At 39.5% G+C, this 25448-nt stretch overlaps 1 protein-coding gene across 2 annotated transcripts in view; it reads left to right on the forward strand.

The window, feature by feature from the left end:
- Positions 1 to 2124: 2124 nt before the first annotated feature.
- TTBK2 (tau tubulin kinase 2) overlaps positions 2125 to 25448 on the forward strand; it is an 87926-nt gene continuing 64602 nt past the window's right edge. For both annotated transcript variants that reach the window (XM_071558318.1, XM_071558320.1), the window contains exons 1-2: positions 2125 to 2463; positions 22898 to 23057. In XM_071558318.1, the coding sequence (XP_071414419.1) occupies positions 22989 to 23057 (69 nt within the window). In that variant the 5' untranslated portion in view covers positions 2125 to 2463; positions 22898 to 22988. The remainder of the gene's footprint in view (positions 2464 to 22897; positions 23058 to 25448) is intronic.

Below are 25448 nucleotides of genomic sequence, written 5' to 3' on the forward strand. Positions count from 1 at the left end.
TTATTCGAACCATTGCAGTTTAGTCTAGTTATGAAAAGTGGATGGTAATTTGGAAACTAACAGATCACCATAACTAAGTGATGATGAAGGGAAAGGCTGTTTAGTCTTTCAAAGTTTGCAGTGTGCATGCTGACTTACAGTATGCTAAGAAGATGTACTCCTGATGTGATTTCCATGATAACGTGCATGTCAATGTCATTGAATTAGATAATGAATTAATTTGTGAAGTTCCAAAGTGATCAGAAAAACTATGCCCCTTGGATCTGCAATGATAAACAGGTAAACAGACAAACCAGATAAACAAGTCTGTTAAGGCCTTTCTATTCTCTTTAATTGAATCAGAAAATTTTCCTGAAGAATTGTACACCTCAGGCAACATGTCAATTATTTGGAGAACAATAAAATACTCTTCACAAATGGATTCATATTCATGATCCCCTCATTACATCCAGCTCCTTACATCTAAGAGATGGTTAGGGCATTCATCTACCCTCAATTATAATCTGAGAGGAAAAGTACTGCCTACTTTGGAGTGAATGTGAAAAAATTATTTGGTGGTGCATAAGAAGAACAAGTACAAGGAGCAGGCTATTCCAGAATAACTGTGGCCTTTGCAATGCCTTTAAGACAGATTTGGAAAAATATTTAGCTCTAGGAGAATATTTTCCAACTGAGAAACCGTAAGTGCCTTTCAAAGGTAAGCAAAACTCATAATTACATTTTGTACTTGAATAAAAAATGTATTGGGGGAAAAAAAGCGCAACTCTCTGCACGTACTGCCATCAATGGTGGTTTGTTTCCATCCACCAAACAAACATTTCCCGATTATACCACTTTCTCACTAATCCGTTCAGTTGTTAGGATGCATTATACACATATGAATTCACCACATACAGAGAAATATATGCTTATCACCTGTGCTCATCCACACCTCTACACCTCGAGGCAGTTCACTGCAGTGAATGAAGAAGCATCTGGCTGAAGCTGACACGGAACAAGCCCCAGCTGTCTGGGCTCACTGTTGGGTTCGCAGCTCTCGCTTCGGGGAGATTGTAAATTGCGAGCGCTAAGATCTTCCTATTCATTCCAAAGTAGCAGTAAAAGAAGCCCTGCTCTTTAACTATGATATCTTTGTGATGAATGAAGAAAGGGCTTAAATTATTCACACTATCATCTTATCTGGCTGCCAGTAGGCAAATAAAGGCACTTTTTTTTGTCCCTTTGGAAAACTTCACACGACGGGAAGACTGCCGTGTGTTCATTCTCCTCATCCAAGCTGCTGCGAGCACAGCCAATTTGTCCTTCCCTTTTTCCACATCACAGGCCCCTCCTGGCCTCTGGTCTGCCAGATGGGTGCAGCCTCTGGGCTGACCCTGGGGCCTACGATCGCGTCCTGTCGGCTGTCGTGTGATGACGGCACGATGGCACCCACTGAGGAGCGCCCGTTCCGTGTCCTCACGGGGCTGGAGAGTCTTGCCTGCAGTAAGAGAGGGGCAGCCTTGCCCTCGAAGGCCGTACTCACCCAGGCACGGCACACATCCACTGTTCCCTACTGTCACAGCGCCGAGCCCAGGGGCGACAGCGGCGCTGTGACACCGGGGAGCGCCTGTCCCCGCAGGCACAGCGGGCCTGACCCGCCGCCACCCGCCCGCTCCGCCCAAGCCTCTCCTCCGTCAGCCCTCCTGGCCCCAGAGCGGCCTGGGCAGCGGCCTGTGCCCGCCGGGCCACGGGCCCCCCGCCCGGGTATGGACAGCACCGCCGAGCCCCGGCAGGGGCAACGCAGCGAGGACGCGGCTCCCCCCCGGGAGCGGCCATGCGGGGGCCCTGCGCCAGCCCCAGTGCCGGCACGGGCGCTGCTCCTCGGACCCCGGTCGGGCGCGGGAGCTGCAGCGCCCATCTCGCCCGTCGGCGCGGGGGCTGCGCGGGGGCGGCCGCGGCTGTGGTGGCTCCGCCAACCCGCTCGGCGCAGCGCCGCGCCCGCCCCGGCCCCGGAATGACCGAGCCGGCAGCCAATGGCCCGCGAGGCGCCGCAGCGGCCGCCCAATCGGCGCCCCGGGCAGAGGGCTGTGGGCGGTACCCCGGGGACCGCGGCTCGGTGGCGCCGCGGCGGGGAAGGGCGAGCGCGGGGGCGGCGGCGCGGGCGAGCGGGCCGGGCTTCGGCCGGCACTGCCGCAGGGATGGCGGTGGCCGCGGCGAGGGGCCCAACCCCCGTGCGGAGCGCTGCGAGCCGCGCCGTGACCCGCTGAGCGCCCTCCGCCTGCGCGCAGCCGTTACCCCTCCCCGCGGGCCGGCCCGGCTCCGCAGTCGCCATAGAGACCGCGCCGCACGCCATGGGGCGGAGGCTGGGCCGGGGGGCGCCGCTGTAGCCCCCGCCCCGCGCCGCGCACACCATCCCCGCGGGGCCGGGGCGCCGCAGGAACGCGCTGCACCGCCCAAGGAGCCGCCGCCTCGGCCCCGATCCAGGTGAGCGTTCGCGGGGCTACGCTGCGGCCACCGCCGTCACCCCGCGCCCTATCTCCGGGGGCGTTCCGGCCGCTCCGGCGGGGCGCGGCCCGCGGGCTCCGGCCCGGCCCGGCTGCTGCGGGGGAGCCGCCGGGGTGCCTCCCCGTACGAGAGGGAGTTCGCCGGGCGCGGGAGCGCCGGGGAACACGGCCCGCCCGAGGGCGCTGGTGCCAGCGGGGGCAGGGCGGGGCGAGCCTGGCCGTGGAGTTACGGCCGGCAGGTCCGGCGGACTCGCAGCAGTCACCACCGGCCTCCGCGGAGAACTCAGATTTATAGGCACGAGATTTTTTTTTTTGTCCCTCCCACTTGCTGCAGGAAGGCAAACGGTACGGATATTTACGTGTTCTGACGGCGAAACATCGCTGTTTTGAAATAGCTGCGTGTGTATTTGGGGCTCTGGGCTGTGGCACGGTGTGGCGATGCTGTGCGGGCACGGCGGGTCGGGGAGCGCTGGCTGTCCCTGCGCTCCCAGCGCCGGAGCCATTAGCGGCACCGGCATCGATCCCTGCATACAGATATGCCCGGCTAGGCCGCGGTGCTCGCCCCGCGCCGCTAACAGGGAGCACACAAACTGCGTGTGAACCCGGGTAGAAACACTTTATTATACGTACTTTTAGCTTTACAAAAAGGAAACGGGAAGATACCTTGTTCCCAAGTCTGCAGATGGTCTCTGGAGCTGCAGCTGTATCCTTGTGCTTCTGTTGTCACTCTAGAGCAAAAGCAGTGAAAGGACAAAGATCGGTAGGAGGTTTCCAAAATCTCTGGTGTGAGCCAGAACAGTTGGGAACAACTGCTACTGTGCTACTGCTACTGGATTTGTGAATAATAGTAATACTACTGATGTATTGTCATGGGGGTGGAGGGGAATGGACACAAAGGAATGACCCCAGAGTACAGCACAGCCTTTTGCAAACCTTCTACTGTATTTATAACTGAGATGGAAAGGGCTACAGAAAATGAGTTATAAAACAGACTGTGAAGGCTCTCTTAGTTGGGCTGTATGTGCAGTTGAATTTCAGCTTAAATGTTCTGAATTAGTAAGCTATATTGCATGAAAGTTGAGAGCCCTAAAATAAAATGTACTCTATTGATTTAAGTATCTTGTTAGCCTTAAAGCATGTGATTTGTTTCCATGTTGTTCTAGAGAAAATGAGTAATTTTTTTTGTATGTTCTGCATAGTTAATACCATGCCTCTGTTGAACACATGCTATGCTTTTAGGTGCATTACTTTTAGCTGTTGTGTCTGAGAAAAAAATAGATTAGAGCTTATTTAGCTGCTCTTGTTTGATTTCAGAAATGTTTTTTGAGGTCTTAATGATGTGAACTCATGGTACAAAGATACCCAAGATTTTTATTCTGTGTTAAATTGCCCAGAATACTTTAGTGATGATTATTCATTTGCTTTACAGTGTGAATTGCATTTAAAAAGTCATAAAACTTTCTTAATTTGTTAAACCAGAAGTATGCTTATTTACATTTGGCCTGTAAAAGAAATTATATATAGGAAAGTTTGACTGCAGTAGTATGTGTTGTCATTGGTTAAAAGTTGTTTTGAAAAGAGTGCATCAAGACATCATAGTTTAAAAAATGTGAAGATGGAACTAATTATTTCTGACAAATACTTTGTTCTTCTCTGATATATTCCTGATGTACCATTAAGCACCCGAAGTTCTACCTCTTTTTAAACGTCCTATTTGGAAAGGATGGGGCTAGAATGAGAAGAAGAAATTGAGTGACTGGAATATTGAGATGTTGTCTCTGTACTGCTGCCACATACTGCAGGCTCTGATTCCTCTAACATCACAAATCCCAGAGAGGTTTTTATAATGTGGCTGAGTATATCAAGATTTTTTGAGTATGACAGAAGAGGGGTTTGAGTGGAGTTTTCCTTGTTCAAAACTGGCTTCTAAATAATCAGCTTCTACCTGTACTAGATATATGTGTACAAACGGGTGGGCATTTACTTAGTGTGTGAAGTTGCACTGTATAGTATGTTAATATACTACTGTGTTTTATGTGTTAGTTAAGGCTTGTTTGTCTAGGGGCAATGAATTGATACTCTGCAAAGGAGATTGACAGTTTCTGTGTATTCCTGTGTGTTTCCTTGTCTCTTTCTTTTTCCCTGGGAAAGCACTACACAAAGCCTTTGTGTTTGGCTAGAGGGGAGGAGAAACAGCTGCCTTTTCAGTACAAGACACCAGGATTCGTCATGGTCTCACAGGGATGCGTTGTTGTATATGGATCAGCTGCTGTCCTTCCTCCCTTGTTCTGATAAAAACGCTCTCCTCATGACACAGAAACCTGACTTTCCTTTGATTGATCTCACAGAGCAGTGTCTTGTGCCATGTATACAGTAGATCAGTCTGATGGGCCAGTTGTTAAAGTATAGGTGGGCAAGAGTTAAAACACAGAAAATTGTCTAATGCGAGGTGTGTGTTAGGGAGTCCAAGACCTACAGATTGTGTTGTGTTTAAATATTGCTTGTTATGAACTTGACTTCTTGTCCATGATTGAGATGAGGAAACTTGTTCAAATGGTTAATCTTTTACTTGGTTTTATTTTGTTTAGCAGTTTAGTATCTAGGGTACTTCAATGGGAATTAAACATGTTAATTTTTAGAAGAGGAAATAAAAACTATTTCAGTTGGATGAGAGAGTACAACTGAATCGAGCAGTTTCATTTTGCTGCTCTCCATGCACCGAGTGCCTTAATGGTTGCACCGTATTCTGTGTCACCCAGTGGCAGAATAAAAGTGGACCTTCCTGTCATTGTTGGAAACATTAGTTACTACATAGTGTGGCTTTCAGTTCCTATATCTTGTATGTTCTTTCAAAATAACTGATCTGAATGTCATCCAATTTTTTGCTTATCCTTTACAACTTTGTTATATTTATTAACATTTTAGAATTGGAGTATTCCCCTCCTCTCCTCCACTTCTGTGCTACATTTTAAGTAGTGTGCTTTTGAAGGAATTTAGTAACTCTGATATTTTTTTCCTAAGCTGCTTGTGAAATTGATGTGGCATTCTTAGCAGTTTAAATTTGTAGTCTATATTAGCTTATAGATCACTAATCTTGAAACCTAAGTAGTGAAAAATTCAAACAATAAAATCTGGCCTTCTGACACTTCACTTCTTGATCTGGTTGAGAATCTTTTTCCGATTTTGATATGTTGTGCAAGTCATAACTTTTGATAATTTTTTTTTCAATTAATGAAGACAAATCTTTGAAAACAGTAAGGTTTTTTTGGGGGAGAAGGAAAAGGTTTAATTAGAGAAGAGTGAGAAAAGGAAGGCACACTGAGAAACTGAAGGAGTTTTAGTGTTTTTAACAAAACTGGTTAAAAATTTTAAAATGTGTTCATTGTTGTGTTCAGGCATGTCTTTCTGTAGTTCTTGTACTGTGTAGTTGAGAACAATTCTGTGATGAAAAGGATCACAAATGCTATTTTATGCTGTTGCTTTGTCTCTGAAGAGATTAATCAGTTATTGAGAATTAGCTTATTTGCACTGATGAGGAACTCTATCTGGTAATTCTTGCTTTTGAGGAAATGTGTGTGTGCATTGTTAGCTTTGCATTTCAGCGCAGAAGTGTCTGAGTAGTTGAAAGAGTTGAAGGCCTCTTCCATGGATGGGTTTTCATGGATGAAGCTTGCCAGCTCACTGATGATATTGATGCAGAGATGCATTTGTTTTTTTTTCCAATGCAAAACTGTCTGATGTATAAAGGAAAGGTAAAATATGCTGACCTTACTTTGAGAACCTGTAAAAGATGTGAGTTCTCTTTAATATGAAGCTGTTTTTTTCTGTCTGGATTTTGCAAAGCAATTTGTTACTTGTTGCAGGGGCAGGTTACTATGTGGAGAAAAACAGAAGTGACTGGAGTTGGTGTTGTCCTGCTGTGTTTAAACGGAAATAATTTTATTGCTTTTTGGTGTGCTTCAGGTTACACAAAAATTGTACCGTTGAACTTTGTCCACAGTTAGGAAAGTTCTTACCTTTTAGAGTTTGTGTCTTTTCAGTATTTGGGAATTGTCTCCTGTCAACAGCTGCTTCTTGATTCTGAAGGAGAGTTTGTTCTGCTGTCACTTACCAGATAATTCATAAATTATATCTGGTGCTTCCACCTCTGCAGCATCTCAGGGTATTATCATTTTGTGAGAGCTTTAACAACATGTATTTGATATAATGTAGTGAGAATTAGATTGCTTTATTGTGTGGTGTATCAGCAGAATGTGTCTCGTAGCTTTTAAGTTTGCTGCTGTAGTAATGCCTCAAATGCCACTCATGACAAGCAGTGTGGCTTCTGAGCCAATGAAGTGTGTCAGTTTAGCTTTGCACCGGTGAAGTATTTTACAAAATAGGAGGCACTGATCTGCAAATAGAATATGCTTTTCATCATCAAACTGGTGACTTTTTAGAATATATTTATATTGTTATGTTATTTGCTATCTTGAAGTACTTATTTTCCTGTCTTTCTATTTATCAGCATCTTGAGTTAAACAGATCCAGAATGGGCATTATCAGCTGCTAGAAATTGTATCAGGCAAAGGGTGCTACTCCTCAAGTTTGATTGAATGCCCTTACTTCATATGTGACACTTTGATTTTCCATTTCCTGTAGTCTATAAATAAAATCAAACTATAATTCCCTAAGTCAAGTCAGCCTTACAAATGTTGTACTATGAGAGCTGAAGGAGGGGAATTGATACTGAATCATGATTCTTTTTCTACATGAAGTTTATGTGCTGTTTTTTCAAGCTCTATAGGTTATTGTGATAATCATGGTGATTTGGGTGAAATTATAGTTTTTAGAGTTTTCCCAGTGGGGAAACCTGTTGAACAATTCATCTGGTTGGAGAAAAATCCGAAAAGAATCACAGGATAGATGAGTATGAGGAAGGTATTTATTGGTCTTGTGGGAGAAATGTGCTAGCTAACTCAGGCAGTTCTTGTCTTGACTAGCCAAGAACTAAGAAATTAGTGCTGAAGCTAAGGAGAAGCCGTGAACCTCCCACAGGAATGCTGATGTGTGCAGGAAAGAAGCTCCATTATTGACTGTCTGGTGAGAGTTGTCATTTATTTATAGCTGTGCGTAGATAGAAGATTATTTTTCACATTAACTCTTGCAGATGAAATTGCACATTATTGTTGAACCAGTCTAAGAGCTGGCTGCTGTTCATGAGTGGGTAATGATGGTCTTTGCTCGTGCCTTTTCCAGTGCCCACTGATCTCTGAGCTGTGCTGAGTCAACTCGCTCACTTGACAGAGAATGATCGTAGAGAGGAAATTGTTTGGGCTGAGATGGGTTTATAACTCTTGCTAAGCTATGCTATTATGTGCAGCTTCACCTTGAATGTGTACCTGAGATTGTCACAACCAGATCTTTTCTTTTACTGTAGCCTGGGTGCTCAGCTGGCAGGTCTTTCTCCTGTTGTCAACGCAGGGAAAATGCAAGGCAAAGAGGAGCACTGTAAGGGAATGGCTGCTTTGAGGTGTTGGTGCATTTTCTTCTATGTTGATGAGAAGGAAATTTGGGCTAGGTGCTAATTTCAGGCTGGATATTTCTTCCTGTTTTGATGTATTTCATCAGTTTTGAGCCTCGGATACCTCAGTGATGTGGCAGTGCTTCTGTGTGTGTATCTTCAAAGACTGGACCTTTCCGTGAACATTCAATTTCCCCTGATCTCCCTTGCAATCAGGGAACAGTGCAATTTTGTCTGTCCTGTTGGAATTGGTAGGTAATATTTTAATTCTGTTGTGAGGCCCTGCATCAGCATATAATAGTTCACTGGAATTTCTTTTTCTAGAGTAAAGGTTTGGACAGAATTGATTTATGGCCTGAATCAGGACCGTGGCCTGCCATACAAGTAGCTGTGCAGTAAATGCTGCTCATACTTGGTGCTGATGGACTATTCTGTGCTCTTACATTCCTTGCTCTGAAACACGTAAAAGCTCTAATCTCAGTCTGAATAAATAAGAATATGGTGATTACTACTCTTACCTGTGTTATTACTATTCTAGTTTCTGGTATTACTAAAAACATATGTACACAGATTTCACCCATATCATTGAATGCCTCCTGTTTGTTAGTAGAAATCTCATAACCCTTCTTGCCATGTGATTGTGTATCCACAATGTTCTCTTACAGAGGAGAAACGAGGTTTTGTGTAAATAATGATTTCAAAATGAAGAAATGTCTCCTCACAGTTCAGAACTGAATATCCTTAAAGCAAGTTTAATGATTGTTGGTGTGTTATTTTAAGTAAATTTGCAAACTTAGAGAATACTGTTATTATTTTAGGGTTATTACACATGACACCCTAATGGCAAAGTGTTACTGTTTCCATATCTACGAAATTAAATCTGCACTCAGTCAATCTGAAGTAAAACTTCTGGGTTTAGATGTATTATTTATATAGATCAAGTGTTTAAACCTATGAAATACACAAATATGGCATGTTACAGGTCAAAACAATACAATCAGGATTATTTTTGTAGCCCAGGCTTTAATTTGGAGAGATTTGGTATTGAATGTCTTTATTTACATACAGACAATATTTCTGAAAATATGTGACGCCAGTATGCAATACTTTTTATTATTTAAGAAAGGATGAAATGAAAGGCTGTAAAGGTTTTTGTGAAACTTTGCTTTTGTGTTTTTAGGAATAGTTGTACCTTTTTTTGGAAGATAATTAAAATCTGATCTTGCACCGTTAGCTGTTCTGATGTGTAGAAATTAGTGTAATTCTTGAATCTCTTGATCCCCATGTATAAAAACCATAAACCTACTGATTTTTATGCCTCATCATTCTGCTGTGTTTCATTTTTTTTCAGTGCATCCCTGGACTGTTTTTAAGTACTTTCGTGGACTTAAGACAGTCCCAGCAAAATAGACATGCCTGGGATAATTGTGTTTTCGTAATGAAATATGCTTGTATAATTAATTTTCAAAGACAAAATACTCATCACTTAGCCTGACTACTTAAGACCAAGGGAACTGTTTTGATTATTGAGGCAACTTTGTGTGCAACACCAGCTTCCTTAGGACTTCCCTGAATTAGTGTGCTAATAGTAGCTCAGTAAGAGCATATAATGTAGAAAATCATTCCATTGTCTTTTAAAAATTGTCAGTAATGAGGAATCCACTGAAATAATTAATGAAGTATTTTAATACTAGAATATCTTTATTGATGAAAATTAAAGACCTTGGAGATATTTTTTTAAGTAATCTAGAGACCGAACCTTTTACTTGTATGATTTGTGTGTTAGGAACTCAATACATAGCAGTATTTTGATAATTTGGTTTTCTGTATTTTATTTAATAATCTTTTCTTGAAATATGATTACCAGAACTGGATGTAATATTTTAGCAATCCTATAGTGGGCAGACAGAGAAGTATTCCAATCTCTTGTAGTGTTTAATTGCCTACTCATCCACAGTTGTCATCACCTTAACACTTGAGCAGATGCATTTATCAGAACTGATTGATAACTGCATCCTGATACTCCATTTATTCTTTGTTTCTTGATGTATATCTTCTTTTATCCAAGTTGGCACAAGAGTAATTTGCTTGAGGTCTGATTAAACAGTTGATGCAGTTCATTTTATAACACTTCCTGATCTCAGTATCAACTACAAACCTTGTAATTTTTCCTTGGTAAAAAATATTTCAGTATTAAGTCATAAATTGATTCTTATGGGAATAATAAGAAAATATTAGTTAAGTCAACTTACAGTTATATTTGGGAACCTATTATTTAATGTATAATCTATTGATTTTCTGCCATTTTAGTTTCTTAAGAGAGACTGTGCTGTGTGATATAAACTTAGATGTCTTACAGAAGTATAAGTGCCATGATAACTATTATCTTTATAGGCCAAACTTTATAGTACAAACATAGTAAAAAGTTCCACAGGAAGGGGAACTTGGTTTAATGACAGTCGTTATATTGTCCTCCTTTAATTCTTTAATGCTCAAGTCCTCATATTTGCCTGGAACTGATCTCGAACTGATGGCCCATTACCAAAGTAGTTTTATTTATCCTTTCCAAACATTATTAATTCATTAACTGTCTTCTGGAGTGTTCTGTGTTTCAGGAATGATAAATCAGAGACCTCCTTGAAAATACCTATAAAGATAAAAGTTATTCAAATGCGTCCTTCTCAACTTGTCTGACTTAGTAGCATCTCACTGGTATTTATCCTGGGACTAGAAGATGCAGCGCTGCTCGGGCCGTCCCGGACTGCCCCGGCTGCTGCCCGGGCCGAAGGAGCCGCGCCCGTCGGAGCTGGCCAGGGTGCTGAGCCGAGCCGGGCCGGGCCGGGCTGAGCCCCGGCCGCGGCTGAGCGTGCCTCGGCAGCACGCCAGGAATCAATGGCTTCGTTGCAAAAAGGAGGCTTCACTGACAGTAGCATCTCCTCTTCTGGTATCACTGTATCCTGAGACTGGCACAGAGAACCTTCATGCCTTTGCTGCTTACCCAGAGTGCTGCAGCACCTGCTCTAAACAGCCCCAGTCATGCTGAACTCGTAATCAGGAGCAGATTCTCTGCCATCCTAATTATATCAAATGTATCTATACCATCCTCGAGCAAGAGATACAAACTTTTTCCAGTGCACTTCGATAAGAAATCACTGTGCATCACAGTGAACTTTCAGACAAGTGTATAAAGGGCAGAAGCATTTTCCTACCTGTAGCTTAACAATTTTCAGGAATGATCAGTTTTGTCATCTCAACTCTGACCTCAAGAGAACCCTATAAAGCAGCCTCCAAAGATGAACGTGCAAAGTAACACTAGCAAACAACTAGACACAACTTCCAACTTATTGCAGATAGTAGTTTCATTTTTAACTCCATGTCCCACACGTTCCTGTGTTCTGTCCTCTTGCGCACACCACTCGCTTCTTTATGATATACTTGAAAGGTGATTAGTGATAGCACTGTTTTAATTATTATTAAACGTACCTCCCTCTTATTTTTGTAACTCACTTTTAAAAGTACCATGCCCCATTTAGTAAGTGTTAGGGCATATTTATTTGAACTTGCATGTAGCTACATTGCCAATATTGCTGCCATTTTAGGTAGGTAGTTATGGTTAAAGACATGAATCCTCACTGATACAATTACAGTGTTGTATTTCCATAAAATTCTAATAATGTATATGTATAGAACATGGAATAGATATATAAATAATGTACACATATATGTGTACAATGTAACATCACATATATGTGGAATGTGTGTATATTAAAAAGAGTGTTGTGTAATGTTCTTTATTACACTGTGTGTTAGTATGGCACTGTTAGAAAGAATGCTACATTTCTGATTCCCTGTATTAATTTTTGCTTTGATGCAGATATATCAATCTGCAGTCTTGGTCAAAGCAAAAACTCTTTGATGGCTACCTCAGCAATTAGGAGGAAGTAGTAACAAGAACTGTGAGAAAGGCAAGAAGTTGTTTGAATATCTGACATCTTCCTCCTTCTTCCCCTTTCCCATAAAATTCCTTTACCTCAGGCCTTTGCTGATGAGAGGTTTGAATGCCTTTCTGCTGTGAGGACTCCGTCGCTCTCAGACCGAGAGTCTGAATTTCTTGGCATGGCTGTCATTCCATAATCCAAAGCAGTATTGCCCAGGTTAGAACAAAGAACACAAACGGGTAATTAATGGAATCTGAAGGAGGCAGCTGGAGGTGGATAAAAGGCAAAAATAGAGGAGTAATTTATTTATTTAGGCTTCATGTGTGTAAATTGGATGTTATAGTCTAAACATGGTGATGGGAAATAATTTCCCTGAATAGTGTTTTTTTAATCCATGGCATGTTTTGATATGTTTGCTTCATTCTTATGCATCACCATTTGCATGGAAATGCTATTTCACACACACACACAAAAGTAATCTCTAACTGGTTGATTGAAGTCCTTTAATATTTTGAGAGTATGACTATTGCTCTATCCAGGGTACTTTTTTCTCTTAAAAGTAAAATGTAAGCCTCTCACATACTTTTTTGATTTTTCAGCTTTAAAATTATTACTGAACAATTGTTAGTGGTTATTGAACTGTTATTTACTGGCTATAAACTGGTTATTTACTGGACTGAAGCACATCTACTGGATGGAAGCAAATTAAAAACACCTTTTACAATTCAGTACTGTAGCCATCAACACTTAAGTAAAAATTCTAAAAATGCACCTAAGACTTGAATCCCTTCTCTTGTTCCCATCACCAGCTACCAGCTCAACGAACTTTCCACGGTCAGATTGTCCTTTTGTCAGCCTTGACAACTGACAGTGACCAGCAAATGAATAAGAAAGTGTATTTTTACCCTGGTTTTTTTCTGTATGCTATCTGCAGGATCTTGTGCAGTTTTACATATTTAATAATGTGGTAAAAGCCTAGTGCTCTTGGGGGAGGAAGTTCTGTGTCACTAAAGGTGTGTGATCACTTTAGCAAGCAATGTAGAAATCTTTGTGTTATTCTTTCTTGTATGCAAGTAGTGCTGTATCAAAAGCAGGTGTATGTGCTGAATGTAGTTGGAAAAACAAAACCAAGAAAGCCTCCATGGTGTTAATTTCATTGCTGTTTACAGAGTGAATTGATGCACCTTTATTAGAGGTAGAATTCCAGCTCATAATATTAGTGATTGGTATTGGTTTTTAACAAGCATGTGAAAATCTACATTTGAATGAGAGGGGCAAGAGGGAAGAGTCTTATATATGGAGACCCTGAGGCTAGACACTAAACCCAGGATAAAACGGAAGGGACATGTGGAAAATAGAAATGATAGAACCAACTGTGCTTAGAGGTTATGAATGCTTCTTCAATACAAGGATTTATAATTTTTTTAAAAATAACAATCTCACATAAGTACCAGAAGAGTTTACTTGAGTTGAATTGTTTTGCTTTATGATGTTATTCCCACAACAGTTACTCACCAGCTTTAAGGTTGTAGCTTCTTTTAAGTAACTTGCAAAAGATTCACAAAATTTTAGTTCTAGTTGCAGCTCCTTAGTACAGATAATTTGAGTTTATGTTGTTACTGGGAGCAGAATTTCTTTGTCCTCTTTCCATCTTCTCAAACATAAGATACGAATGTAAAATTCTGGAGCAGACTAAAGATCTGTATTCAACAGTAGTCTTAAGTGGATGCCTAAGGAAAAGTATAAAACCAGAGATAATTTAAATTATCCTTTCCTTTAGTACTTTTCCATTCCCTAGTAAGGAACTTCATGAGCTGAATATACTTAATATGTATTTTCAGTAACCCACAGTAGTTTTCTTCTTCATGTAGTTAGTCAGTGTCTGCTCGAACCATTGTAAACCTTTATTATTCACAGTATCCATTGGCAAGAAGTTGCACATGTTGGTTTTCTTTGAGTCTGGGTCCTGCTGACCTATGTTGATTTTTTTCTTCCTTTATTGAATGACATCATGATTAGTTGATTCCAAGCCAACCTCTCCATGCCCCTAATTTTGTAGACCTCTGTCAAATACCCCTCTCTACTTCCCATCATCTCTTGAAAAGAATTGTAAGTCATTACTTCATGTGGAAATTACTGTCTCTTTAGAATTGCTTACAATACTTAAGGTTTAGTGAACCATGGATATGCACATGGTCTTCATGTTGTCATCTCCTTTTCTGAATTCTAAACATTTGATGTTTTTTGACTGCTATTTAGCACTGAGTTGCCATGTTTTGTAACTGTATATCAGAACACCAAGATCTTTTTCTTGATTACTAATAGTTTCTCATACATTTAGTGAGAAGTTAGGATTATTTTTCTGATATACATAATTTACATGTACCCACACAGAACCTCACCTACCATTTTATGTCTGGGTTATACAGTACCATAAAGTCACTCAGCAGTTCCTCACAGTCGTCCCTCATAAAATTGCGGAATGGTTTGGGTTGGAAGGGACTTTGGAGATCATCCTGATCCAACCAAGTTGCTCAGGGCCCCATCCAATCTGGCTCCTTCTTTTGAAGGATCATTGTGTTTAGATACCCAAAGAATCCATTCCAAATTTGAAAGCAGAGCTGTTAATGATCCAGATAGAAGTTCATGAGTCAAGTTTTCTGTATGTGAACAGTTTGTGCAAAAATATTTTTATTTAATGGAACCTGAGTTAAAAATGCAAATATTGATCTTGCTAAATGGCTCATCGTCTGAGAAGGATGACTCTTTGTGCTGTATTGTGTATTTACAGGTATTCTAGAGAAGATACAAATACTGAAATCTCTTAGTCTAGTGATACAAGGGTATCAAAATTAGTAAAGATGAAGACAGGGAAGAGGTGGAGAAAGATCTTACAACTCTGAGATAATGATGAATGAAAATTATCATAAAACAATTCATGTAGGGAGAAATAATTTTAAAATGTACAGTGATGAACTTCTCTGGAATGGGGTCTTGCAGGTTCTCTGAAAATAGCAGGTTAGTGCCTAATAACAATGCTGGTCTTCACAGCTCAGAGGGGACATGGTAGAACTGGAAAAAGCACACAGATGGTGGTCAAATCAGTGAAAGACTAAGTAGTTGGAAGAGGTAAATGAGGGGGTAAATGGTAGCAGTGTATTCCCTGGGTAGGACTGAGAGGTGAACAGGGAGCAACTGTACACTGCCTTCCTGTACAAGGGTTAATGAACCTCTCGTGTAACTAGCAGAAGACAAATTGGAAACCATGATGTGTTTCTTCCCACAACAAAAATTCAAGTTACAATTTCCTTGCAGTGGAGTGTTATGGGTGGTAAAAGTTTTTATGGGTTCAGAAAACCTTTGATGAACTTGGAGATGAAAAATCTTAAATACCATCTTTGACTTGGTCTTTTGTGTCCCAGCTTGCTGTAGCCTCAGAAAATATTCTGGGAAGTGGGATTCTCTATGCTGTCTCCTTGTGTTCTTCCCTAGACATCAGCTGCTGACAATAGTCAGAGACAGGAGATTTGGCTAGGTGGATCTTTGGTCTGATGCAGTCTGCCTCCACTTGTGATTAGCTGTCCATGCTATCTACTTTTCTGCTGTCTAACCTAATGTTTTCCTGTTGCAAATTAAATTGATATTTATGGATTTGTCCCAACTTCAAATGTCTTTGCTAAAGTTCCATTTCCGTTTTTTAATACCTGTCTTCCATTTCAAACCTTGAAGGACCTCTGATTAGGAGCTCAAGTTTCAGTCACTGTTGCTGTTCTTTTCCTGTATTTTCAAAAAAGTGAAGTGTTATTCCTGTTTATATTTAGAATTAGTCCTGAAATTTACTTGTTTGGATTAAGCATTTAGCAGTTAGTTGTAAATATGCCCTTACATCATTCTTGCGCAGTCTTTAGCAGCTGCTCTTCCCCTCTATAAATTGCTGTGTATCTGTTGCCAAAAGTTTCATAGGCTTTGGAGGAAGTTCTTCAGAGGAGTGTATTGTTTGCCTTCTTATCTTCTGTATTGAGTGCTGTATGTGTGTGTTGGGTGTTTATGTTTTTCCTTGCTGAGAAAATGGACTTATGAAACAATACAAATAGTATTAGTGGAAAGGGCAATAGTTGAGACCATCTTAAGGGATCAATTTATGTTATTCCTTGGTATGTGAGATTAGTGCCTTTGATGGTAAGCTATTAACATTTATCCTAAGAAGATAACTGACTATTCCAGCACTTCAAAAAACTGGAAACAAAGATTTTAATTTTGCTGATAGGGCCAGACTACAAGTATTTGATATTATAATATTATGCCACTGTTTAAAATACCTTAGTTCTTTGACTTCAAGCTGTCTTTTTTCAAACCCACACTTAACTATCACTTTTTTACTGATGCCTAAGGATTTTAATGTGTATTTTGTAGATTTCTATAGGGTTATATAAGTTGAGTAAGTTTTCCTGAGTTTCTCACATTTTAGGTGGAGTTTGGAAGTCACTAAACTTTTTCTGAACTTTATTAGCACACTGAAGAACACCTGCAAGAACTCCAACTGAGACAATTAGCTTGTAGGTGAAGCAGGAGAGTAGGCTGAGAGCCCTTGGAGAGGCTCCAAGGGGCAGTCCCGAGGAGTTCTCGGGGTGGGCACCAGAGGACACGGTACCACTGTTGGCTGTAGATACCACGTCTGTTACTTACTGAAAGTTATAAAAACTGCGGCATCGAGCTGATGTGTGTATGCATACTTTTAGTGTGCACCTGAAAGCTTTCAGTAATAGGGTTACTTTGTTCATTTGTCTCCACTAATGTTGTTTGGAGAGTCTTTTGTAGGAATTTAGGCATCACTACAAGGAACATTTTACAGGGGTCTTGAAAAATAATTATTGTAACACTGTATAATTTAGGTAATTGCCTGACTGAATCTCCATTTGCATGTTTCTTTGAAGAAGACTTTTGACAAGTAAAGCAGATTCTTATAACAAAAATCCGTGCTTCTAATTCCATCTAAGTTTGTTGTAAATACCACAACACTTACAGTGAATCTGAGGCACAGAAATACTGGGCTTTGTTTTGTTTTGTTTTTTAAACAAATGACATTTTTAGGGTTTTAACATTAAGTTTGGAGTAATTGATAATGTTTCATGAGCCTCTTTTTGATTTGGAACTCACTCTGAGTTGTGGAAAGAAATTGAGAATAATACAATGTTATTTGGAATAAAGTTAACCCTGAGATTAGCTCAGTTGGTTAAAACTTGGTTGTAATAATGCCAAGGTCATGGGTTCGATCCCCTGTGTGGGCCATTGACTTAAGAGTTGGACTCGATGATCCTTGTGGGTCCCTTCCAACTCAGAATAGTCTGTGATTCTGTGATTAGTAGTAAAGGCTCTGAACAAGATACATATTGGAGTTTACTTCAGTGCAAATGCTTTCAAGTTCAATTTAATTTTAAAGTTGCTAATTCTGTTTTAGACTTGAAGAGGGGTTTGTGTGTCTAAAACTTGTAGGGATTTGCCACATGTTGTAGTTGGTTTAATGAAAGATAATACAATCCTTTGATAAACTTTGCTTTACTTGGGTTTTTGTAACATTTTTATACTGAATTCTTTTGCAAGCTGACAATAGTGTGGTATCTTAATATGTCTTTTTAAAATAAGACTTGCAACTAGACGTTATATTTTTAACTCTGCCTTCAAACTGTGAAAATATTGCCACTTCTGTAATAACAACATAGCTGTAAGTGCAGAAGTTGCCAGAAGGAAATACAGACTCTTTGGCAACAGCACACAAGGCAGCTGGGAGCTTCTTGCACCTGGAGTCTGCAAGCAGTGATGAGTATTTTGGCAACCCAAAAGCTTGAGAAGGAAAAAGGGCATTGATTATGTGTTGAATTTTTAGGAAGATTTTCGTCACAACCAGTGAAGTTGGAAATTTAAGTCAAGGTCTTACATTTGTTTTCTCATTGATGTGGTGAATGGTGATTTTCAAGACCCCAGCTTTTAATGGATGTATTTAGAAAATATTCAGGTTTATTTGTAAGATAGCTTTCTAGTTTGGATGTTAGAATAGACACACTTAAAACATTTCCGGCCTTAGGATTTACAATTTCAACATGGTCTTAGCATTTCTAAGACAGTGGACTTTATCATAAATGTGATGGAATTAGGATTTTTGAACTTTTCCTGCCTTGATTTTCTCATTATGCTGACCTGTTAAAATTTTGTTTGTTTCTTAGGTTCTTCTGCTCAAAACTAGATAGTACAGAAGCGGAAACCAATAAGGTAGATTCCAGTTAGTTTAATAGTTTCTTAAATGAACTGAAGGTCTGCAGATAGAGCTCCTAATAAGCATAGAGAGTTCCTAATAGTAAAAGGTTGATATTATTCCATAGTGGAGGCAAGAGGACATGTATTCTTTATATGGAACAGAATTAATCTGTGCTTACTTGTTTTGTCCTGGAACTTACAGTACCTCCATTCAGCCAAAACTGTCTGTGCTACTTTCTTAACCTTATATCTGAAATTAAACATTTATAAAAGCTGGTAAACAGAGATGGACTTCAGTTTAGGGCTATCTCTACAAAAATTATATACTTGCACACAAATGACATGAAAAGATCGTCCTTTCTTGCTGAGCTACAATCAGCTACTATAAAATTGTCTTTTTTCCCCCCTGGAAATTTTACACTGTTGTTTTCTAATAGCATATAATCTCTTATTGCACTTGTGTGGGATAAATTAAAGAAGTCTTTTGTAGGGCTGATGTATAGATAAAATCAACTAAGTGAAGAGTTTTAAATAATGGATGCTGTTGGTATGATATTCTGGATATTAGTACTAATGCTCCTTTACCTGTCCTTATATTATACTACGATGAGTTCCCAGGCTTATGTGTGGAACAGTCTCTCCTCATTGTGTTGTCCTAGTTATTCCGTGACCTGTCATCTGGAAATAAATCTGACAGAGGGCTAATTGCCTTTAATTGTGGTAATGCCGTTATGTTCAGAAGTTCTTCTGAAGTGATAAACTGATCTGATGAAAACCTGATGAGTTAACAAATACAGAATTTTATGAGACATTGCAATTTAAAATGGCTGTTACTTTTTTAGTAGAATTATAAAGAAGTGTTTGTTGTGCTGAAAATAACTGTGCTGCCACCTATAAGGCTGCGCTGCTGAAGGATTCATGTGCTGGATGAGTAAGGGAAAGCTTGCACCTGAACTGTATGCCATTAATTATTCATCTGCTTCAATGCAATACAGAACATGCTGGAGCTTTCTTAAATTGTTTAAACAGCATTGTAGGTTGCTAAAGAGCTGTGCTGAAAGCAGCGTATTTCAGTTATACAAATGGAACTGTATGTACCTTTATGAGCCATTAATTCATCTGTGGAATTTGGAATGGGTCAGTCTGAATTGAAATCATTCCAAATTCATAGAAATTTCAGTTTCTATCTTGACCTGAGCACCACCTCCAAAGAATGCATATTTATGTCTGTCCAAAAGTCCTTTAAATGTAGTTCTCTCTTGTAGTGTTCTTTTCTTCCCACATAAATTTGGAGAAGAAGGTGATCGTACCCTAAATTGCACCTCCTAAAATGTATGTTATCTGTTATCAGGTAAGGAACATAAAGATATTTAGCCACTGTGGTGCATCAATAACTAACAGATTTTGGCAATACAGTGTTAAGGTCATTAGAGAACGTATCAGAGCAAGGAAACTTGGTCTAGGTCAGGTTGTGAATAACAAATGGCTTTACAGAAACCATGTGTTTGCAGCAGGGCCTGAGTGTAAGCATGGAGGTGTGTCATCATCTGAGGAGGTTGGGATTTAGCAAAGTATGAAGCAGTTTCGGACTTGAATTAGGGAAATAAGGCTGCTATGACAAATAAATCAATAAAAAAATATTTTCTCCATATTAAGTATTGATAAGATGGAGTGTAATTCAGTGTGGATGTCTAACTCCATGTTGCTGACTATACCACAAGAATAATGTGGAGCAAGGAGAGGATTTTCGAAGGAGGACCATGTAAAAGACCCCTGGGATAGGAAGGAAGGCTTAAACCTAAATTTATTATTTTGAAGGAGGTTAAAAAACATGTTTAGATGTTTAAATGAGGTGAAATTACTGGGAATGGAATTTGGTTACCAAAACTGTAACCAAGTCCTGGAGTAAAAAGCCTAAAATTAGACATATTAAACCCTGAAGCAAAGCAAGTTATGCTTATTGAGAGGGAAGGAACAAACTGCAATATGTTACTCGTGAAGGGGACTCTTCATCAGTTGGACTCTTACAAAAAACTGTGTGTGCTAAATCACTGCAGGTTGTGAAGTTATGTAGCCTGATCAGTTCAAAGTTTAGGCCAATTTCAAGCTTTCTGGCCAACAACTTTGTCACTGAATCTTCCTGCTGCTTTATTTGGGGTCTGGAGGAGAACAGAATTCCTCAAAGTGACTTCAACACGTTTGGAAAACTTTCATTTTTTTCAAGTATTACACTTACTAAGCTTCAGGAGGAGTATAACACCTCATCTTCCAGGGCTCAGGACAGAACTTTTGCCAGCTGTGCATGACAGTTCAATAGGTCCTGGTGTTTTGTTGCTTTGAATACCAGTTGCCATTGATACAGAATTTGATGTTACTGCTTTGTAATGATACAGGATGACAAGAGATGTGACAAGGAATTAGTGTATTGGAATAGAATTGAGCACTTGTATATAAATGAACATTTTGTTACCATGGCCATGCAGATGTTATCTATGATAGTTCTTAAATTATGGGATAGTTCTGTGGATGTATGTGCTGTACCTTTGCATTCTGGGCCAGTTGCTGATGCTCTCTGCATAAGTTCCAGAATCCATGAGTACATAGCTCTCAGAAATGTTTGTCAGAGCTGTGACTATAAACTGTAATTTGAAATGTATTTAAGGAAAAGAAAGTACCAAGTCAGGAATCAAATTAAGGCTGATAGCAGTATCAGCAAAAAACTCTGACATGACTGTGAGCAGGAGCCACCACCTACTCTGATGTAACTGGCAAGTGGTGGAAAGAGAAGCAAATGTTTGAGCAAATGGAAAGATGACTCTGTGGGCTGTAAGCATGTAATTTTGGACATGGACCTTCTTCCCTTCATTAGTGCCATTTAATTTTGTCTTTGACTGACTTAGCTCTTGACTGTGTTATGGTAATTCTGTTGGACAGGGCAGTAACTGTGGTCAGTGGTTAGTAATGTTAAGGGTGTTCACGTATATGATCACAGTTGTTTTTAGAATTTTGACCTTATCTGTGGGGGAGAATTTACCAGCACCGGTAGAATTTAAATTAGTTTAACTTGATTAAATTGCAGGATTGATCCTGTTACTCAGAATATGCAATCTTAATTTGGTTTCCCTTTGTTTGTTTGAACTAAACCAATTTAGGCTATGTATTCTGAATGAACACTCCTTTCCAGGGATGTAATCCACTCTAATTTGCTATAAATTTAGATCTTCAGGTAACCCAGATTAATTTTTGTGTAGTGGAGTCTGTTTTGTTTGGAGTTGGTTTAAATGTCAGAATGCACTATTGAAACAAACAGGCATAAATATAATATGAAAAAGAAATATGAAAGAATATGAAAAAACCCTCACAGTAAACAAATGTTTGTCTTGAAAGCCATGTTGTTTAAGCAACAGAGTGTTTTTTGAGAAGCCATAATTTAGCCCCAGCAGTAGACTTGGCATTTATTAGCCACATGGAAGGCCATACTGTGAATTTAAACCAAAATGGTTTTACCAGTTTTGCATATAATTTCTGTGTTGATTCAGGGAGAAAAGAATTGGTCACTCACAGTTTATGCTATTTTGAATATGATAGAAATAAATGCAAAACAAATAACCTTTTTGAAGAGTATTGTCTTTGGATAAGAAAGTTTATACAAAGAGTTACATCTGTGTAATTATAGCAGTGTAACAAATAAGCACAGTTCTAGAAAAGCTTCAAACAATTGAAATAAGCTTTTAATTAGTTGTAGAAATTGCTGATGGGAGCCATTATAGATATATTAATCTCAAAAATACACATTTTTATAATGCCACTTAAAATAGAATTTAACAATGATTGCTGAAATCAGAAAATTAAAGAAAATGAACTGTCAAAATTACCAAAGACAAGTTTTTTTACTTTAGCTATTTATAGCCTGACATAAACCAATAAAATTGTATTTTAGATGTGTATAATTAGAAGTATCCCTACCTGAAGGGAAGTTATAACCAGGTGGGGGCTGGTCTCTTCTCCCAGGCACTCAGCAATAGGACAAGGGGGCACGGGCTTAAGCTCTGCCAGGGGAAATTGAAGTTGGATATCAGAAAAAAATTCTTTACAGAGAGAGTAATCAGGCATTGGAATGGGCTGCCCAGAGAGGTGGTGGATTCACCATTCCTGGAGATTTTTAAACTGAGATTGGCCATGGCACTGAGTGCCATGATCTGGTAACTGGAGTTGGACCAAGGGTTGGACTTGATGATCTCAGAGGTCTTTTCCAACCCAATCGATTCTATGATTCTATGTGAAACACACTATGAAATGTGGAGTAATCTGTGCAATCCCAATTTAAGTATCTGTTCTTAATGTTGTAGTTCTTTGGTTAATAATTTTTAAGCTTATTATATATTAATATTAACTAAACAACTATTTAGTAAATAATTAGATTTTAAAAGTTCTTAATAAAATTAAATATAATTTTGCTTTGCAGCATTTTGAAGCTGCTTATAGAATATGATTGTGAAAAATATTTATATTAGTTTGTTCTGAGATTGGGATTGGAGATTTGAGAGAGAGCAGGTAAAAAACTTAAGGAAGGATATACCTGAATTTCTTTCCATACTGGCTAGAATTAAACATTGGATGCTATGGAACACAAAGACTAGGTAAAGTGAGAAACGTAACTTTTTCTGTATTTTGTGTTTCTGTTAATCATGGAAATCCCATTTTCTGCTCTGTTTCTGCAGTGACTGATTAAATGGAAGCCAATCCTGGGACCTGGATGGTTTCTACTGCCACAGACCTTGCATAGCAGCTCCATCAGCTCCGGAGGCTGCAATGAGTGGAGGGGGGGAGCAGCCCGATATCCTCAATGTGGGAATATTGGTCAAAGAAAGATGGAAGGTGGTGAGTATGCCTTCCTGCAGTTCTTTTTCTTCTTTAAAACATGTTTTTTGAAAAGAAGTAGTTTGTGCTTTGAAATTGGTTTGAAAATTCTCAGGAGATATATTTTGCTTAATACTTACAAGAAGTGGTGAACGGGCTTTAAAGCAACTTGTTTCTCTTATCCTGGTTTAAAAAGAAGTTATGGGGACTTAAGGTGGCTTGTTTATTTTTCCTGGTAAGTACCTAGGGAAGCCCTTAAATCCCACTTTAGTGCCTGTTCAGAGTACAACTAGAAGAGTCCTGCTAGTGTATTGAATCTGGTTAGCCACTGATTATGTCACTCCATTTTGGGGATCAGTCAGATACTCCCCTGAAACTAGTAAGTTTGTGAGACATGTTGCTACTTACAGGAAGATCTTTCAGGACCTTGCTGTTCTTCCTTTTATTTGTTGGATTTTGTAGCATAGATTTATTCCCAGCTGATTTATGTTCATTTGATTGTGTGCCAGCATTGGCTTTACCATAAATAGCTCTGTTCCCTTTTGCTGTTCATATCCTTGATTTTCATCTTGAGGGAAATAGTATCCATTTGAAGCTATTTTTGATGGGGAAAACAGGCTGAGTTCTTGTAGTTCCTTCTTCATTCCCCTGATGACTTTTTTGTTTTTGCTTAGAATTAAAAAAAAAGGAAAAGGAAAACAAAAAGCCAGTTCACAATAGAGCTTTGGGGGTATCTGTGTGTTTAGTTGGCTGTGAATGGATTCTGAATCACTTGCACCATCTCTTCTTTATATTAATCCCATATTTCAAGATTTTATTTAAAACTATAAGACTAAACATAGAAGATACAGGTTCATTGTTCATTTCAGTTTCATATAGAGAAAATAATTTCAACTGTCTTGTGCTCTCTCTTTCATTTAAATAGGCAGGAAGTTGATGGCTTTGTGTAGGAAACCTTTATGTTTCCTTTTGTGTAAATAGAACCAAAACAACTATCTCTGGAGTTCAAGTATTTGTAAAATACCTTCTTATATTTCATCTTAATGCTGAAGTGAAGGAAAAACTGAAAGCATAGCCTTGAATCAGATCAAGTAGAATAAAATGCCATCAATAAATAGATGCCAGCACACTAACACATCACTATCCACAAAACTACTCAGTTGTCTGATATGTGCAACTGTAGTCCTGTTTTCTTCAGGTTTATTTTCTTTTCTGTGTAATGTGGACTGATGATAGGAAAGGTGTATTCTGGAAAATTTTGAGAGTAGGCTGTAGTTTATCTCATGATTTTACATTTTCACTTACATGTTTTCGAGATCAACGATTACAGGTAGAAGAATGCCAAATATTTCCTGCAGGTAACTCTTCAATTTCTTAATTCCTATAGCAAATAGAAAACATTAAGGATTTCTTGATGGCATCTAAGGTGATAAACTTCCTGAATTCAGGATTTCATAGGGAAGTCTCCCAGTGGAAGAAGTTGAAACGCAGTTTTCAGATGTTTTGCTGTTCAGGACCTTGGTCTTTGCAATCATGAAAACCATACCTGGAGTTTTTGGACACAAACATTTTAAAAAACTGTGTTTAATTAAATTTAGGGTGATTATTTTTTGAAAAGTAAACATTAAAAAACATAAAAGTTTGGGGTTTTTTCTTAGTGACAGCCTTCTTTCCTACTGGTTTCTCTGTCTATCAGCATTTGCTTTTATCCCTTGTCAATGCCTTTTATCACCCCTCTTTTCTTCCTTTTAAACATTTATTACAATCCTGACTTGGAGAGACTTGATTGTAATGATAATTGTTTTAGGTATGTTTAAGAATGCCATCAGTATGTAGTGTAAGTGAAAGTACCAAAATAAAACCTGGTGGAAAGTTTATGCTTTAAACAGGAAGCACACACTGAGAGACAGGAGTTGGAAAGAGCATTGAGAGCAGGGATTTGGGATGTGAGATGCTGAATGCAAAAAAGAAAAGCTTGAAACTATTACACAAAGGGAAATTGTACTGCAGGTGTAAACAAGGGCAACGTGGTCCCTGTCATGGTAAAAGGTGTTGAGCAGATATGGCAGGAGGCTGGTATGGCTTAACAGTCAACTCCTGTCTGCACTGGAAAGCAAAATGCAAGGGAACAGAAGATGGAAACAAGGATGGGCTGCCCAAGACTAAATTGGAGGGATTGTCTCTGTGTGATGAATATAAGGAAAAGCCAGAGTTCAGCTCGCATTTGGGACTGGTGAAGGATGTGAAAAGCAACAAGAAAGGCACTGGCAGCAAGAAGAAGACCAAGAAAAACATGGACTCGTTGCTGAATGTGGTATGTGACTCAGTGACAAAGGATGAGGAAAGTATTTTTTGTACAATCAAAGAAGGTTAATTTGTGCCTGGACTTACTGACTAATATCATTATTGCAT

Source organism: Pithys albifrons, chromosome 6 (assembly GCF_047495875.1).
Source record: "Pithys albifrons albifrons isolate INPA30051 chromosome 6, PitAlb_v1, whole genome shotgun sequence".
Taxonomy (NCBI): Eukaryota; Metazoa; Chordata; class Aves; order Passeriformes; family Thamnophilidae; genus Pithys; species Pithys albifrons.